We start from the raw sequence: 18,911 nt of genomic DNA, 5'->3' as shown, positions 1-18,911 counted from the left end.
AAATTTTAAAATAAAATTCTATCCGTGTACTTATATGGCCAAGATTAAATTGCATATAAAAATTTGTATTACAAAATATCGTCCAGAAAAATTATCCAAAATATAATTCTGTATCTAGAGAAGATGCTGCTTCGAGGGGCCGAAGAGTATCTCTTGTGCTAGACAAGGGTGACGCGAAATGATCAGCACGTGGAAATGGATGGCAAAATCCTTCGCGCAGTCTCTCTCTTTCCTGGAACTAAATTCTTCTAAATTCAAACACAAGAAGGGCAGACGACGGGCAAGGTCCTCCACGGCCGCGCATCGTCTAGCAGGCCGGGTTGCGCGACATTAACGTCGCTTCCTTTTTCCGAGTAGCGAAGGGGTTCTCGCTCGAAGAAAAAGTACGCTCGTTATAAAGAACTGCGGCGCGTCGAGAAACGACGCGGCCAGAAAACAAGAAGTAGGATGCGCTTTCCCGACCTTTAAACACAAACGTAAATGTCCCGTTTGAATCTGATTCGAATCTAAATCGAGAGGATACTTTTTAAAAAAATAATTCTATTTTCGAGGATTGAGCTAATAATCCAAATTTATTTTCCCTCCCGCTCAAATTTTCGGGTGTAAAATAATTATCACGTGGATCTAAACTCGGAATTAATTAAAAATATCCAAAAAATATGCATGAAACTCTCATCGAAAACAGCTCAAGATCTGCATTTCAATCGGCGTTTCAAACTAAACGGCGTTCGATAATACGTTACTTAATATAACGATACTTGATATAGCGTATATTACATAATGAGCTTTTTTACCTCGCAGGCTAATGTTATTTTTAACGCCCGCTTAAAATGTCGCGTGCACGAAACATGCTCGGGCATCCACGGACGCACGATACGCGCGACACGCACGCATGCCTACATGTACGTACTGCCGAGGAACGCAACCGACGGGTATACGTTCTAAATCCGCGTACCGTGTAAATCATCGCACTCACGCACATATGTATGCGTGCGTGCGTGCGTGCGTGCGTGCATACGCCGCGCTCACGTGCCACGACCGGCTGCGCTTAGGCGCACGAGAGCGCTCCTCGACCTGGACTTTTAATCGTTCTCCACACACGGGTTTTTCTCGCCGCGTGAGCGACGCGTATATATACCCGCGGCGATGCCGTTTCTCCACGGCAATATCGCGGCGCGCATCTGCATGGGTTAAGAATGCCGGTAAAAAGAAGAGCCAGCGCTCATTACCAGCGTTGTTATTATTGTCATTATCGCGGCCGTTATTGTCATCGCCACTGACAACCATTAATCATTCATTCATCGCTCAATCATTAATCAAATGCTCAATTGTTTAAGAGAATATTGAAGGTGAAGGATCTTGAATGTTAAAACGTTCAGCGAAAAAAAAAAAAATCTTTGAGAACAGGCTCGACTGCGAAGCGCGAGAGAGAAGCGGCCGTTAAGGTCGCGCGGCTTTACGTATTTTGCAATTGTAAGTACCACCTCGCGTACACAACGCAATAATGCTGCATTCTCGCTTCGCGGACCTCGTGACGGACGATCCTCTCGCGCGCTCGCCGGCGTACCTACGGCCCCGAGGCGTGTATAACGTGTTCGCCCGCGATGCGAAGCGAGGCAGAGCGAAGGGATTAACTACGGGTAAAGAGATACGCACGACGCGTTACGGCGATCTTCCGACAAGCGGGCACTGCACGGAGGAGAAAAGCTCGCGCGAGCCGGCGGAGTCTCGGGAGGAATAAAAATTGAAAACGCGCGAGGTAGCGGACGAGGAGGCGTGTAGCCGCGGAGGCGCGTGGCCGCGGGCACGCACGTGCGTGAGGCACGATGATTTACGCGGACGCGAATTTAGACCGGTAGTGCAACCCCCTTTTGCGCTCGGCGCTGAGACGATGCTCGAACGAAACGAAGCGAGCGGATTAGCCGCGCGCGTCTCGCGGCTTATAGCGAGTAGGCTATAACGCGCGCACTATACTTACACGCGCGAACGCTCTCGTTGCCTCTTGAAACACACGGCGCGGTGGCGAGTGCGCGATGCGAGCTGCAGATACCTGAGCCGAAGTAAACCGCGTGTTAAAATTACTCTGATACGTTACCGAGAGCGCGCCGGGGAGCGCGAGTGCTTTCGCGAAGACGGAATTGCCTTATAAATCCAGTTGGCGTGAAGTCGAAGTTAATTCACCGCGGTTTTCTTTGCAAAAGCGAAGAAGCGGCGTTTTACATCTTTATTCCGCTCCCCCCGGTTAACCCTGCATTACTAGTGGGATTGTTTTTTTAACGCAATTGCTGGCGCGAAGGAGTTTCCGACGCTCCAATATTATATCTCAATTTTCACTGTTCACTTTGATGATTTACAATTAAATAAAGATTGATAATATTCGAAATATCTTTTAGATTAATATAAATGTACAATTGCTCCATTTCTACGTTTGCACAATAATTTTTAATTAGAAAACAATTTTCGCTAAATATAATAATGTGTGTAGCATTTATATATTTAGCGAATATATTAGGCTGGGGTGTCCTGGACACCCCACGCGAGTAATGAAGAGTTAAGCGCGCCGAGAACGCTCGTACGAAAAGGAGCAGCATGGTGATTTAAACGAACGGTAAGGACCGAGACGAGCAGTTTACACCAAACGAAGAGACTTAAATCCGGCGCACAAAGCAACGAGGCACAGTTCCACGCAAAGATCGTGTCGCTTCTCTTGTGAATTTCGCGAAATTGTTCGACAACGCCGATCTTCTCCTCCGCTCTCGTACTCAAAGGACGACAACGGCGAGGTGGAGAGAGAAAATAGTCGAGATAGAATGGAATGGAATTCGAGAGGAGCCGAAAGCGCGCATCTCTCTGCCGTTCGCAGGAGAAATATGACCGGGTAAAGACGCGGGCGGTGCGCTCTTTGACGTAAAACGGCTACTAAATCTAGGAGGGTGTAAATTCTGAAGTCTTTAGATTCGATTTTCTTTCAGTATCTCAAAAATGTTAATTTTTTTAGATGTGTCATTTGTCTAATATCAACGCGGCGAAATGGACGATATCTTCGATATTGTCGCAAAACGAGAAACACGGGAAAAGGAGAGAAGATCCTATCGGCGTGAGGATAGAACTCGGCATGGGATTGCTTCTCCTGACAAGATCCTGACGCTAGAATCACTAGATCCGGTGATTACACTGCGAGGGACACGGTAGCGCCCGGAAAGAGGGCCGAGGGGCTACGCAATTACGCGGCGGGGCAGAATTTTCATGTTACGATAACATTTTTATGTTACGACAAACCGCCCGTGCTTACCGGGGGGAACCCTTTATTACGGCTATTAGCTTTAATGCTACGAAGCGATGCACGTTCAAGCACGTCCCGCGGGGCACATGCCTCTCCGGTTATCACGCCGGACTTCGTGGCCGTTAAGCAAAAAGCTCCGCATCGTCTAATACGACGACGAGTCCTCTCGATCAGAAAGATAATGAAATTAACTTTTATTAACGTAACATGTCTCGTTAAGAGGGACTGGTGCAGCGACACAAGAATCTGCCCGTCATTAGAGAAGATCCTGATCCTTCTCGCGCCGCCGTTTAGATAGATAGACAGATACGGCCCTCTTCTTGTGATCCCGGACAGGCCGCCATCAAATAAAAAGATTGACGCAATTTATAAGAATTTTTAAGTAAATATAATGTGACAAACAAATAAATGTCACCAATTAAGTCCAATTAAATATTTATAAACCATATCAATCCTTCCTATTTTTCTTTTATACGACAAATAATTTCTAATGTAAAGTTTAACATGTAGTTTGCGACATATCACAGTGAAGTTAATATATTTCTAATATATATGTAATCGATTATCCGAAAGTTTTAATGTGGGGACCCAAGTAATCGTAGTACGATGATCTCGTTTCTGCATCTGGAAAAATGCGCGTGAATCCCGATGCACTTTAACGAGTAAAATCTGCGACAGACAGCGACAGCTGCAAAAGGAAAACTGTACTCCCTTTATATTAAACCTCCGCGAACGCGGACAACAGACGCATCGCGCTAATAATGCTCGCGCGCGTCCCGGTGTGTATTTCACGTCTCGCGGCTCGCTATGATACCGCAAATAGAACCGCCGGAGGAGACGTCCAACTGTCTGGTGCACTCGCAAAAATAGGATTGTGTCGCCGTGTATCACGCACGTTACGCGACGAAGTCGCGGGGAATCGGGGTTACGGAGACGAAAGAGCCGAGACTCGCGCGCGCGCGCGCGGGTCTCATCGAGTGAATATAGAAAAAAACCACCGTTATTTTTCAATTAACGTCCATCAATCGGCGAATATAAATATCTCCGCGCGTGGTTCGCAAACGAGTTTCACCTGTCAGCCGGTTTTAACTTCCGCCACACACACGAGCACACACGCGCACGTTAATCCTGCAGGAGGATTCTTTCGCAAACTACTTCGTCTTTATCCCTAATGAATGATTGCGGCAATTATTATAATAAAGCCGTGCCAACCAATTACAGGCTGCAATCGCGTGCGTGAGCAACTGTTTGTAGTATCTGTAATGTAATGCGGGTACAGCAATTAAAAATCAGTGTATTTAATGTAAGTCGCGCGTACAATTTTTTACTTTATATTTCATGTATTAATAACTCAATTAATCATTAAATTATTATATTCCGAAAGATTGTGCTTTCTTAATTGCATAAGTATCAAGCGGGCTCCCAATATCCCGTTATTTTATCTTTCTTTTAGTTCTGAAAATCTTATTTAACTTTTGTTTTATTCGTTAAATGTATTTACATCAAGGAAATCATTTTGCCGTGGTTGGCACCCCATTATCGATACCATAATGGGTTTATCGCTAAAACAGCATCGATAATGGTAATCGATCAAGAAGAGCCGGTGTTGATGGAAAATTCCAGAGTTTAAAGAGGAAATTTCCCAATCCGATATAAGAGAAAAATATCCAATATAAACTCCCGAAATAAAAGTAGTGTAAACGTGGGGAAATTATCGATCAGCATCGCGCTTAATTAAATCGTTCGATTTAATGACGTCAAGCCGAAAGAGCCTGTTCGTTAGCGGATCAATTTTAGCAATCGCCGGAAATTGAACGAACGGCTCATTTAAATGCCGTGGTCCAAAACTTTTCGACGGATCCGATTAAACTGCTGATTATTTTATCGCGACCGGTATCTTTCGGTAATTGTCGAATGTGTCGACCGCGATATATAATATTCGTTTCAATTTTATCTGAATATTTTATATCTTATGAAAAAGGGGAATACATAAGTAATCACAGTTTTTGTCGTTTCTCTTTTCTATCTCTTTAATCCTCTGAGTTCGTTATTCCAGTTGATGAGGCATGAAAAAGACTTCCGACTTTAACTGAAATGCATAATTATTTTACTTTAAAAAAAAATCAACTCTTATCTTTTTCGCAAAAAAGGATTAACGCAGGCGCCAGAGTCGTCGCGAGCTTGTTTATTAATCTTGACACATCCGATTAATTTTATCTGCTAAGATAATGTAAATAAGTCACAGCAAGTATCAATAATGGTTAAATTTACGACGATATATCGACTTTTTTCGATACAATAATGTAGCTCGTTGTAACGAGAAAACGTGATCGGCGACAAGACCGCGACATTTACGATGATTCAGTTCGCTTTGAGAATCTTATGATCACGGCGAGTAGGCGGGAACACGGCCATTAATGAATTTAGTCCTTTTTCACTGTGCGAGAGGCATACATAAATAATGCGGCCGCGTGCGAGCGATCGCTCTCGATAAAACGAAAGTGAAGAGATCCAACGGGATCCCGGGCACGACGGTCACTCGACTCCGAGAGCAGGTTTATTCACTCGTCCTTCCCTGTTCTTCTGCCCCGAACCCGCGTGTTGTCCATGTAAAAATATCTCGCGTTACCGCAAGAACGGGTTCGTGACGCTTCTGTTCAATTATTGGAAACGAAAAGCGTCCACCGGACGGACGCTTCAATGAAGATATCAAGGCATCAATGATCTTCAAATTATTTTAATTGAGCACTTAGAAAAAAATACAAGGTATTTAAATAATACTACAAAATCCGAACATGTATTTCCGGAAGCATTCCGGACTACACGACCGTGCTTATCTTAATTTAACTCTGATGCGCGGCGAATCGTCTTCGTTACGCGGCAACGAGCTCCAATTGAAATGTCCAGTTAATAAAATGCAATTAAATATAAGTACAGCCGTATGAAGATTCCGACAATGAGACCGAGGGCAGGGGGAGCAGAGATGAATGTAAAAATAGAAAACGGTTGTCGCAATTGAAAGGTTTATTCCTGACTTGCGATTGACACGGAGTCGAAAGTCACGCGAGCTCCTCGATCTCCTCGAGCCTCCACTGCTCGAAATCCTCTTGCACGTCAAAGTGACTGTTCGATCCTCGCGGATCGACGTCCCCGGTGACGTCGTTATCGGGAATCAAACGAACCACGAAGTTGTTTCTCCAGTAGCGTCTCCATCGATGACCGTGCAGTCTTTAATACGAAGAGAAGATACATACAATGATATCGGTTGATATGAATACGATTTTTTTTCCCCGATCTCTACGACGCGACAAACAACGCGAACCTTCAATTGAGGGGTTTGCTGCAACAGTGGACTAATTCACACATTTTGCAAAAGCGGAGAAAATAAATTCGAAAATTAAAGTGATAAGAATACACATTAATTTCTATTAATTTCACAGATTTGGCTACGTTGTGGATTAATCCACTGATGCAGCGAGCTCTTCAATTACTTTTTTTTCCGTAATAATGAGAGACACGCGACATCCAGCTCTCCAGTTTTTTTTACAATTAAACAATCGCGCCTATATAGGTAATATCTTAATTAACTCATTTTCCGTTAACGACTGTTTTTATCCGCGCACGAGCGCGAGCTGATTTCAAGTTTTATACAGCGTACCTGCCTAACGTAATTATCCATCGCCAATAAGCTATCAGAGTCAATAAGCAGGTTGGTAGCATGGCGACTATCATCCAGGGTATCTCGTAAAAGCCATTTCGCAGCAACATTTTCAAGGCCAGGGCGCAAACGTAGCAGGAGAACGCGGCCACGGGCGTGGTCATCACTAAATACCCGATGTCGAGTACCATCTCCTCCGCGAAAGGGAACGTATTAAGTATGTATTAAGAGATAATTAATGGTAATTAAAAAGTCTAATTATACGCGGAGAACGACGACGTCCAGGCGATATCCCATTAGACGCTGTACCAACTTGTAAGATAATTTCAATTTTACATGACGTCGTTCCAGGCGATAATAAGCCATGTAGACTCAATGTTTTACAGCTGATAATATTCCTCGTTTTCAAAAATGCTTAATGCAGTACATTTTGTATGTTAATGAAACGCGTGCCGTTCGAGGACTTCAATTAAAGAGGCCTCGGGGATGAAATCTCCGGCGCTTTCGGATGAAATAAAAGCGGACGGAAAAGCGAGTTAACGAGTCTCTCTCTCTCACCTGTCGGGTGGCTATTACGGTGCGGAACCATATTACGACGCTGCGAAAGAGGCTGTAACGCCGTACCCTCCTGATCGCGTACTTGTAGCCGCAGAGCTCGCATCTCGCGCGGCCGGACTCGGTTAGCCATCTCTCAAGGCACTCGGCGTGGACCAGAGCCACCGTACCCCGGCATCTGTCGCGCCATTAAACGCTATATAAGGACAGCCTCTCTTAAAACTAAGCTGGTCTCTTATCGCGCGATTTCTATATATCATCCACCGCGATAATCCGCCGATTTACATGTCGACTCGTATGTCGTTCGAAACGATATCCCTATATGATATCGTATCTCGTTTCGATCGGTTTTTTTTTCTTACGTACACAGTAAGACTGTCGCACGTAAAAAAAAAAATAAATGTTAGCCGTAATCGTAAACCCGTAAGCGTATCGACCAATCACAGAGTCGAGCAAAATAAGACCGCAATTTTGATTGTGATTGGTCGATTTGCTTACGGCCTTACGGTTACGACCCAAAACTTTTTTTTACGTGTGCTGGTCTTTTAATTCCCAGGCTTATATTTAATTCGACACCGTGTCGACTTAAAAAGATTAATGTCTTAACCTTTTTTCAAGTGGAAAGTAATTGGCTTATATGTATAATTGGAAATCAGGAATCTATTATTAACGTTTTAAACATTTATTAATTTGTTCGCCGCGTTTTTATCTTTGCCTTCTCGAGTGAAACGAAAACTTACTTGCAAGCTGAAATCAACGGGCCAAGATAGACAAAGTTCGACAATGTCGCTGTCTGATTGTTCTGATCTTGCGAGTCGCACGACGGATAATTGTCCGCGATCGGGGCGTATCCGCCCATGTGGCAGATTCGACAAATATCCCCAGAGGCAATACACGCGTCTGTGATAATTATTTCAATTATCTGTATATCATTTACTTCAAAATCATTTTACGGGCATACATGCTTAATGACCATTAATGTTCCAATGATGAATTATAACGTAATTATTTCCTCTGATGAAGAACATTAAATTTCTTTTGAAGACGTACCATTTTTATCTTGTGATTTAGCATCGGCACATTTCTCGTCATTTTCCTCCGTTTCTGGATCGCATTTTGCGTTATCCAATAATCGGCTCGCTATTTGAATCTCTTCATTGACTGAATTTTCCGGGTTTACTTGCGCGACGGATTTATCGCGTTCGTTTGCTACTAATGAATGTGCAACGTACGTAAAATTTTACACATGTACCTTTAATAAGTTTTTAATTATATATATATCTAATCTATTTTGAAAGAGTTACGAGTTGGAAAATATTTAATTTGGCACAGAAAATTTTCTTTATTAACTAAATAAAATTTAAATCACGTATGTTAATCTAATGTGTATTAACATTAATCTAATATATATTAACCTTGCGCAAAATATAAACACGTTTAACGAAAAAATTTGACGCTAACCTATCTCATTCGTATGTCCGCTGCCATTTTTAGGCTCTGCGTCCTCGATGTGTGACATCAAAGGTGTTTTGCGCGCATTTTGGTGTACGCGCTTCCGGAACAAATCTAAAATTTTCCTTTAGGACTTTTCAGCAGCATGCCGCGATCGGCAGACGCGCTCATTTGTGTCTGTCACGTTATCGGATCATACAACGCGATCGACTTTTTCTTAAACAATCGATTAATTAGCTCAGAAACTTCATCTGTGCGATCTCGAAATTGTAAAAACTGATGGATACTTCTTATGAAGAACCATTTTTAATTTAAGAATACAAATTAAATTCGTTTAAATTCAGCTGTGTGACAGATGCAAATGAGTAGGGACTAAAGTCAACAATGTTTTTCTCATTTTGCCTCACTGCGAGTTTGTAAGTCGCCGTAATTTTAAGCACGCGGAAGTTGCGCGGCAATGACGCGAGTGTGACGATGAAATTTCACGGTGTCCAGCTCCATTGAAAACGACTCGCGGGCAACTGCTATACGGGAAGACAAGACGCTTCGCATTGTTATCGGCTGTTCTTATCGTCTCGCGCTTCTCGCACCGACGAGACGAGGCTTATCTCAACTCACGCCACTCACACACGGGATTAAGCGTTCTCGGACACTCGCCGCATGTCCATTTTTCACGTTAATTATTTTTTTCGTAGCCGATGCCCGCGCGATAGTTCAGCAAGCACGGCGCAAGCTTGGCTCTAACGAGGGAGAGACCTCATCAGGCAATTAAACTCTCGCATGTAACGATGTAGCAAATCGACGTGATTTGTTTCGATAAAATCTCTCGAGCGGCGGCGGCGGCAGCAGCCGCCAGTTCGCTACCTTGTGGTGCATTATTTGCCTCGGCAGGAAATTAGGCTACTAATTGCGTATCGGCCAATATAGGCGCAGCGTTAAACTAGAAATTGCGGATTCATCCCGCGTTCCTCTTTCGACGATGTGCACCGCGAAGTTGTGGTATCATGACGGCATTAACTCGCCGCACAGTCACTTTAATTGCAGGTATACGCCGTACAGCGAACGTCAATTACATCGAGATTGTATTAAATTGAAATCAGTTTAACATTCATGAAATCTCGCGAAGGGAGACGAGGAGGGATCGTTAAGATTTATCGATAGCAAAGCCGGGCTTCTCTTCGTCCCGGGCTCGCGCTGGAAATCTTTCTCCGCGTGCAGGCTAACGAGAGAAGCCACGCCGGAAATGCGTCTGTCCGCGATTGCGCGTATAATCCCACGGGAAGCCCACGGATCAGTCAACATCCCAACTCGTTGGGCACCGCACGAAACCGATCCCGTTTGTTTTTGGCATCGGACACGTTTCTCGTGGGCGGGAGATTTCTCGACGCCGACCGTTCCACCTCCGGTCCGAGAGTGGACCGCCCGAATTATTCTTTTAACCGCTTCCGCGGTCTCTCGCACGGGGGATATTTCGGAATCGGTTTCCGGCACCGCGAAATACAAGTTCGCGGCCTGTATGTGGACACGAGACTAGGATACGGGGACTAGGAGAGTTATTATTAGCGGCGAGTCTCTCTCTCTCTCTCTCTCTCTCTCGGCCCACCGCTTTTCGGAAACGCGCGCGCCTACGGATATCCGTTGACCTGGCGAATTAAGAGAGCGGAGATCTCCCGCGCTCTCTATAATCCACCTGGCAAGCTCGCGCAAAAAAATCTGCGGCGAGAAAACGAGATCAGGCCTCATCGTCGAGGAAACCCGATGAAATGAATAATTTATTTTAAATATATCTCTGTTGAGAAATGATTTCAGTAATTCGAAGCAAGACTTATCGTAACAAATATCGAGAGATGAAATGAATAAGCAGTCGCACATCTTCCGCGTGCTTAACTCTGCTATTCTGTTCGGATCTGTTTGACACACAATTGAAAGTAAACATAGGTAATTTTTTTACTAATATTTAAAAACTTTTTCTCATTTGATAAGACTTCGTATGTTAATATAAGATTTCTGTGAAAATTTTTTATTTTTTGGAGCTTTTTAATCATATTGACCCAAATGATATGATTATATAATAATATATAATAAATTTGAACAGAATATTAGGGTTAATTACTGCGACTTATAAACTTAAATGTAATTGATAAATTTTTTCTTTAATGTGCTATCAAGACTTATTATAATACAGCCGAATTTCATCCTGAGAGAGATGTACATTAAGCTACTAAGACTGATTAGAAAATCTAGCGAATCGATTGAATCGGAATGATCTCCGCGCTTCTCAAGAAAGTCGAAAGCGTCGGTGACGAGACAGCGCCCGACAGGTGCCAAGTCTATCCCGTTTTATTTCTCCGTTGCTCTCGTTTTGCTCCTCTCTCTCTCTCTCTCTCCAATCGTCATTCAATCGCTTCATTTCTCTCACGCTCGTACAACACTCGGAGGAAATGTCAAGTCGGCGGAGCCGTTTCCATGGCTGCTATTTCTGCCAGGTGGCCGATGCCCGAGCCTAACCGACCGTCCGTCCGCCATTTTCCCACTCGACGTTTTTGGTTCAAGATTAATTAAATGCGTCTGGAAATAGTTACGGTCGTCGAAGCCGCGAACAGACCGCGGAAGCGAAGGGCGCGGACCAAGGGGGGGCTTACGCCAGTGGTGGACTCCACGCACGGTTGGATATCCGCAGCGCGCGATGTTAATCTTCGCACGCACCTCTCCTGCCAGGAGCAACGACGGGAGCAAATAGGTATACTTAGGTCGCGATCGAGACCCGGCGAGAGATAACTCTTGGCGAACTTTTATTGTAACGTTACCACGGTACTTTAACACCGTTTATCGTTTTTGTTTGCGATCTCTGCGAACTGGAATCTAATTGCATAAGAAGACGATATTAAACTGTCGGAAATTTATGATAGAAGTATCACCGTTATGGGAGATAGAAGAGGATAAAACTTAAATTTTTAATGTGACGAATAAGCAAGTGAGATCTATCTTATAAGTATTTCAATTTGGTATCATTCTAGACGTCGATTCAGTCTAATGTCAATGTTTTTTTCCGTCAGACGTATTTCGAGGTCGCAACAGCGGCTTGAAGGTATAGGCGAGTGTTGCAGAATGAAAGTGACCAGGGGCTTCTAGACGAGCCGAGGATGAACCAAGGCTCTGGGATGCTGGGTCATGTTCAAAACTGAATGAACCTGGAGGCTCATTCATAATCGATACACTTGCGTGATTTCAACCTGGCTGACGGTGCCAACGAAAATTCATTGAGCTACATGATATTCCAGAAACCTTCACCTCCCCGAACGAGGTTGTCAATTCGTTTTCGCGGATAGGGCATTGCGCCGTCTCGTAGTACGGACTCACTTGTATTTTCTGCGAGGAAAACAGAAACTTTGTACATAGCCTTGACCAAGTGTAGAGCATCCTTATAAATTGACCTAAACGTTCTATATCTATTGAAAAATAAATTAAAAATAATTTTATTGAAAAATATTTATTTTCATAATGATTTTAATACTTATAACTATTTTATTTTATTTAACAAATTTAATATGAACGTTCTAGATCTAACGAAACATTAATTAATAAATTCGCTGTTCATCTGAAAGAATGGACACCCCACCTCTCAAAGCCAAAAATTATTATAATAAACAATAAATTCATCACGCGCTGGTGCGTGACCGACTATTTGCGAAGAAGTCTTATCACGCGTTGGCGTGTGATAGGCAGTGAACGTATTGAAAAACAGTTTTATTGAAAAGTATATTTATTTTTACAATAATTTTAATATTTTATTAGTCCTTCGGCTTTTATTAGCCTTTTCCAAGAAACTACAAATTGAGGATGCTTTATACTTATGGCCAAGGCCGCACTCTTCTTGCGCGCATATATACGTACATATACATTACGTACTGAATTTTTGATTCCGAAAATCCTCGTGCGCGCATTTGTGTGAGTCTTTTTAAGCTCGAGGTCGATCGGGCGCGAACGCTAAGACATCGATGATATTTACGAATGCAGAAGCGGCGTTCTTAACGACGCACGTGTTCCGAAGGGAGAGCGGTTAGGGCCCACAAACCGCAGCTAAAGATAGCAAGCCGAAGGGGTCACTTCGTGATTACTTCTCCCTTCTGCTTCTCCCTCCCAACCCTGGCCTTCTTCGTTTTCTCGCCCTCTCTCTTTCTTACAAGATCGCAATTTATAGAAGCACTCGGCACCTGTCACCTTTCCGCGAGGCTCACCGAGGACGCGCGCATTTCTGCCCCCATCTCATGGCACCGGCCACAGGAATAGCCGGCGAAATAGCCCCGCGTCGTGCCCCGCGCGACGGAGAAGAAACAGCGACGAAGGAGCAGAAAAGGAGAATACTTTGAGACATTTCGCCGCATCGCGCCCGCAGTTTCAAAACAACGTGCGTGCGTTTGAAGCGACGGAATGTCTTCCAGAGAAACTGGAGGAAGAAGCTCCATCTTCCACCAACCGTGTTATTTCGGGGAGGTATATCACCGAGGATTTTGCCACGAGACACGAAGACGCGAGAATTTCTCCGTCCCCTGATTGTTTCTCCTAATTTGAAGTTTGTTCAAAGGTAGCCTGTTTAAGCACGATTTCAAAGAGGTCCAAAATTAAATGCATTTATCACATGTTAAGCTCGTATCAGACTACATTGGAGATTATAATTCAACCAATTAAAATTAAATGGATTAGAATTAAAATTATCCAACTGCAAATCAAATTTTAATCTTCAATTCGTAAGTTGTCAATCTCTAATGCATAGCCTGACGCGAGCTTAAACGCTGTACGACGACGCGCGTGCGACACCCAGTTCCTGATTACACGACAACACTCGTTAGTACACGGAACGGCGAGCGCGACGTTAACAGGAAACGCGCATCTGCGTGACCTGCAATGGACGCCGTAACCCTTTAAGTATTAACGGCGGCGCTCGCCCTACGTGATCCTCGTGCTTACAACGCGATTCCGTGCTGCCGATCTTCGCGCAATCTTCCGTTTCGTAATCACCGCGCTTAAGTTAACGCGACGATCGAAGGAAGCGAGAGAGAGAGAGAGAGAAAGACCGCCCGCCGTGCGATCCGACACCGAACCTGCCTGAGGTACGACGAGGGTTATAAAATAGATATATAGTATTTCGGAATTATCGAATTTACAAGTGGACCGTAAATCAATTCCAAAAATGATCCCGCCGTTAAATTAACAAGATGGGAAGTTTGATTTCGACCATTTTGAGTCGTAAAAAAGATGACGTATCTCCCTATCTGTTGAGCGCCGCGCTTTAACGAAATTTATCGTCTCCTTTGTGCTGTGCCGCGACGTGCGCGCTGCAGAGGGAACCGGGACTCGGCCTTGGATCCTTGGATGTGCAGCAGCGTGTGTTGTCGATCGGCGTCGATTGCAGTTGGGAACCGTGCTGAATTATTCGCGAGCCTGGGCGACGCAAGTCTGGCGACGAAATGCCAGAGCCCTTTCGCGCCGTTTACGCGTCGAAGGCAAACACAGACGGCAAAAAGGCGATGTTGCTCGTAAAAAGGGCGACGCGCCGGTTCGTCATCGTTGCGTCTCGAAACACAGTGCCGTTCGTGCGACGAACGTTGCGACGCTGACCGTACGGTTTAATTACGTATGTACCGTGAACTTGGAACGTTTACTTTGGACGTCAGACGACATAAAATTGACTAGATCTAGTTCTCGTACCCCGAAGAAAATTGATAAAAGCCACGGCGGCGCATCGTTCACCATTAATACATGCGATCCTAATCAACGCTCGTTGCTGTCTGATAATGAGAACCGCTGCTCGAATCCCTACGACGACCTGCTGCATGTAGTTTACATTTTAATGCGCGATAATGACCGGCACCGTCGTCCGGCATGCGCCGTCGTTGATTCATGACGGAATAATTATGCTCGTCTGCGTTTCGCGCTCGAGGAAAATTCTCGTGTGTAAAAGTCACGCTAATCTTTACTGACGCATAAATGCGCGAACAAGATTGAATTGCCAAAGCCAGAATACATTGCTTTCAATAGTAACCTGAGATCGAGGATACGTGATTGCGATAGCCAATGTGATGGCATTATGTATAAATTTGCCTATCTATCTAATGAATATATATATATATATATATATATATCCATTAGATAAATTATCGCATAATTTATCCAAAAATGGAACAGCCAGGCCTTATTGAATTTTTAGAGGCAAACTCACATTATTATTTATTATATTGTTTTATATTACCGTGAGGTAAATTTCTACATAATGCCATCACATTGGCAATTGCCATCAATTGGCATATATATATATACATATTAATAAGTATAATAATAGTGACTTTAAAATGGAGTGCAAAAATCGTTTGTGCAATAAAAAACTAGGTGATTATTCCCAGGTTAATAGTTCCCGTCGTTACTATTTCTGTTTCGATTTATGCTCGATTTACTCTAAATCGTTCACTCTCGGCTTATTGCCTGGACTCGTCGGAACTTCGGCTGTTTAACGACGAGGAAGAAATGAATCTTTTATGCATCCCTGCGGACGCATCCGGTTCTTCTAGATTATACGAGAGCGAACCCCTCGTGCATTCGGGGCACGCGGTACCCCTTGTGCAACGCTCCTAGACTCGGAAATAAAAAAAAAGGAGGGGGAGGAAAAGAGGATACCGCCGACGAACAGCGCGTTACGGTGAATCCTTTCCCGCTCTCCCGCGACGAAAAAAGTAATATTTATGCGGCGGATATTTGTCTCGCTGACAGACATGTTTCTCTCACCGGTGAATTTACTATGGGCCTGCGGTCCTTAAATTTCGATGCCACACGGATGATAAACGAGAATTTTCCCGAGAAAATGTTTACCTCCAGGTCGAAGGAATCAATCATTTACAGAGGAGCCATAAATTATGGAAGGGCCGCATTGTAAAATATGTAATTATAATAGTTACACTTGTACGTTATGTGCATAATATATACCTTTCTTTCAGCATTCCATAAGAAACCATAAATCTTTCATCTGATTAATGAAAGTGTCGCATTTAGCTTCTTTTTCAATTAGTATAAACTAAAATTCTACTCAAACAAATTGCTTAAATTTTTTAATGCATTAAATCTCGATGTTTATGTGTTTATGACAATTGATAGCGTTCTAATCCGTATTACATATAGACAATTCTTTAACGAGAATTTTTCGATGTAATAGTGCCAATCGCAATTAAGAGATTTAATTATAAGGTTGATTTAAGAATCCTACAGAGACGGATAGAAGCGTAAATGATTTTGCATTGCAAATGAAACGACCTCGAGATCCGGCTTGGTGCGGTAATTTTATTGCCACGAAAGAAACCAATAAATCTCTCGAATTAAATCGATGCTTATGCATACTCGTCTTCATTTATCCACGATGATTAAAAAGAGGAAAGAAGTAGCAATCGGAGGCAACGCGCGAACAGCGTCGCTAACTGTTTCTTTCCCCTTAGCGAAAAACATCATCTCGCCGCGTAGTTACAAGCTTGGCTTATCGACTAGCACGCTCGTTTACGTGCATTATCTTAAAGCTGTAACAAATTGCGCGTATCGTACAGTCGTAAAACGTACGGAGAACGCGCGGTCGTAACTTTGGCACTTGACTTCCTGATACTTCAATTCCAACTTCATTCACGCCACTATCTTCATTACAACTTCTCGTTATTAAGCAAACGAGATTGTAAGAGTTAACTTTGTTACTACGAGAGTTTTACTCTCGTAGTAATTGACAATGAGAGCAGAGCTCAGTTTTAAACAGCAAATCCTAAATTCGTCAAGACATAAATTTGTTTATCTAGAATATTCAATATCAATGTCGATGCTTTTTCGAGTTTTTCTTAATTTATTACAACTGTCACATGCAGAGAGAGATATAAGATACGCTCGTATTTACTGATAGAATTTATAGACAGTGATAAAGAGTTTTCGCGGTCGTTAAAGCTGTCTGACGACTTAGTAGGCACGAGCCAATAAATTGGGGCCCTCCTCGAATCCCCTCCGCTATCCCCTACGTCGATCTTATAATTAGATCACTAAGCTCGTGTACGCACGACGTAGGAAACGTCGTTAACATAATTACAATGTTGGAAGTTCGCCCCGTCTCGCGTCCACTTCGCTTTACACGCGTGTTACGTTTTATTCGAGCACGAAAGTATCGTTATCACACAAAAACGCGCGATTGGTTTGTTTATAGTAATAACTATAAACATGCACTTCACGCGTTTTGTAATATCGAGCAGACTTGATACAGCTCGACATAATATTCAGTTATCAAATTTTGTCCGTTCCGATACGGTCGTGTAGTTTGTCGGCTCAAACAAACATATCGTAAGTTCATTTTCTTTACTTCTTAAACTCTTCTGATTTTCTGCACGTATAAGTCGCGCTTTCAACATTTTAATTTTTTCATCTTTTCGATTGTATCGCGTTTTTTTACTTTTACACCGTTTTTTTAACTCAATTATTACAGTTTATTATATACAACTTTTATGTAGAAATACCTGTGTAATGGATCTCACGTTTAAATCCATAGTCAAACCATATTATTATCAAAAATTATTATATTGCGCATTGAACAGAATCAAACCGATGGCCGAAATGTTGTATTATCTTATGTACCCATCACACTAGAAAATAAATGGTAATCATTACGCACTAACATCCATGTTAACTTTATTAAACTAATATTTCTTTTTTTTTTTTAATTTAGTTTTGTGCAAGTAATTAAATTTAAGTGAATGAAAAGACTGTTATAAGAATGTAGTACTTTAACGTCCATTTCTATCAATGTGAAAACACTTTAATCTCAGTTTAACTTCTTTATCTACTTCTAATTCAACACTTGTGTAACAGACACTAAAATCAAAGTCATCGGAGCTGCTGTTTCCCCTAATGATAAAGATTTAAAATCTTCTATGCTATCGACCGTCACGACTTCAATCGCGGCAAGGTGTGAAGAGGGCAGGCAAAAATATCTTGGCACGGCTGGATAGTGACGCGGCAAAATCGAATTCTATGAGATAATAACGTATATTAGCAGCGCGTGAACAAGACGAAGATGGAGTCCTGCCAAGAAACACACCTTAATGCATATTATAAGCACGTGTACACGAAGAAGTCGACAGCCAAAAAGCTCGTATCTTCTTTTCTCGCGACGCAATACGGTGCTTCGAGAGAAACATAATATTTGAGTAGGCTGAAGAATATATTCAGTTGGTAGCACGAATTTGAAAGCCGAAACGAACGACGAAAAACTCCAACGGACAGTATAACATATTATACTGCAATTAATTACAAAATTAGATAAATTGGATATACTTTTACCAAATAAAATTTAAGATAAAATGTGACACACGCGAGATAGCGTACTATTAAAATACAGAAGAACATATGATACACTATCAGACAAATGAAAAGCTTAAAACTTAAGCTGTGGGTTATCATCTGCAATAAGCTCAATTCAATTAATTTCCTTTCGACACAAGAAATCGACAAAATAATCGACAACTATGAAAAAACTTCGAAAGTCACTCTATGAAAAGCAAATATTAACTCATATAATCAAATAGTGAATCCATGTAATTTATCACACGTTGCACAAAGACTTATGATAAGACGATAAGACTTATGATAGAACGAGCTACCCAAATTTCGAGAATAACACTTAATAAAGAATGACGCTCAATAATTCTTTTAGATTGAATTATTGAGAAATTTCTCGTCGCACACGTGTTTTCATAGATTTATTAATTTAATTAAACATATGAAAAATGAATGTGTAAATATAAATATCGACCGTTATTAGAATATATACACGGAGAGAATTTTTTTTTAATTTACCCTGCAAATCATGTTAATTATGGGACAATATAGTATTTAGGCAAATTTTACTATGCGCTACAATAGGATTTCGCAGTAAAATTTATTGTAGTGCAC

The 18,911-nt window shown here is 42.5% G+C and overlaps 2 protein-coding genes across 2 annotated transcripts in view; one reads left to right on the top strand and one right to left on the bottom strand.

The window, feature by feature from the left end:
- Positions 1-6,004: 6,004 nt before the first annotated feature.
- On the bottom strand, positions 6,005-9,696 carry LOC105453805 (E3 ubiquitin-protein ligase MARCH2-like). Its single transcript, XM_011696011.1, has 6 exons — positions 8,958-9,696; positions 8,547-8,708; positions 8,237-8,396; positions 7,500-7,674; positions 6,942-7,135; positions 6,005-6,511 (listed from the first exon to the last, which is right to left on the bottom strand). Exons 1-6 carry the CDS (start codon positions 9,013-9,015, stop codon positions 6,343-6,345), a joined length of 918 nt encoding a protein of 305 aa, XP_011694313.1. The 5' UTR covers positions 9,016-9,696; the 3' UTR covers positions 6,005-6,342.
- A 7,529-nt stretch (positions 9,697-17,225) lies between these two features.
- Positions 17,226-18,911, top strand: part of LOC105453804 (major royal jelly protein 3-like) — a 10,976-nt gene continuing 9,290 nt past the window's right edge. Inside the window, exon 1 of the mRNA XM_011696010.1 lies at positions 17,226-17,303. The gene's annotated coding sequence lies outside the window, so the exon portion shown is untranslated. The remainder of the gene's footprint in view (positions 17,304-18,911) is intronic.

This window comes from Wasmannia auropunctata, unplaced genomic scaffold (assembly GCF_000956235.1).
Source record: "Wasmannia auropunctata unplaced genomic scaffold, wasmannia.A_1.0 LD335994.1, whole genome shotgun sequence".
NCBI lineage: Eukaryota > Metazoa > Arthropoda > Insecta > Hymenoptera > Formicidae > Wasmannia > Wasmannia auropunctata.
The sequence above is the reverse complement of the archived record's forward strand: the minus strand, read 5'-3'. Positions and strand labels throughout refer to the sequence as shown.

Bases quoted from the DNA above. Each gene is read 5' to 3' on its own strand.
- LOC105453805 (XM_011696011.1), bottom strand. From the start codon at position 9,015: ATGTCACACATCGAGGACGCAGAGCCTAAAAATGGCAGCGGACATACG. The intron at 8,709-8,957 runs GTTAGCGTCAAA...CACATTCATTAG, and splicing joins CGGACATACGAATGAGATAG to TAGCAAACGAACGCGATAAA. The intron at 7,136-7,499 runs GTGAGAGAGAGA...CCTTTCGCGGAG, and splicing joins CCGTAATAGCCACCCGACAG to GAGATGGTACTCGACATCGG.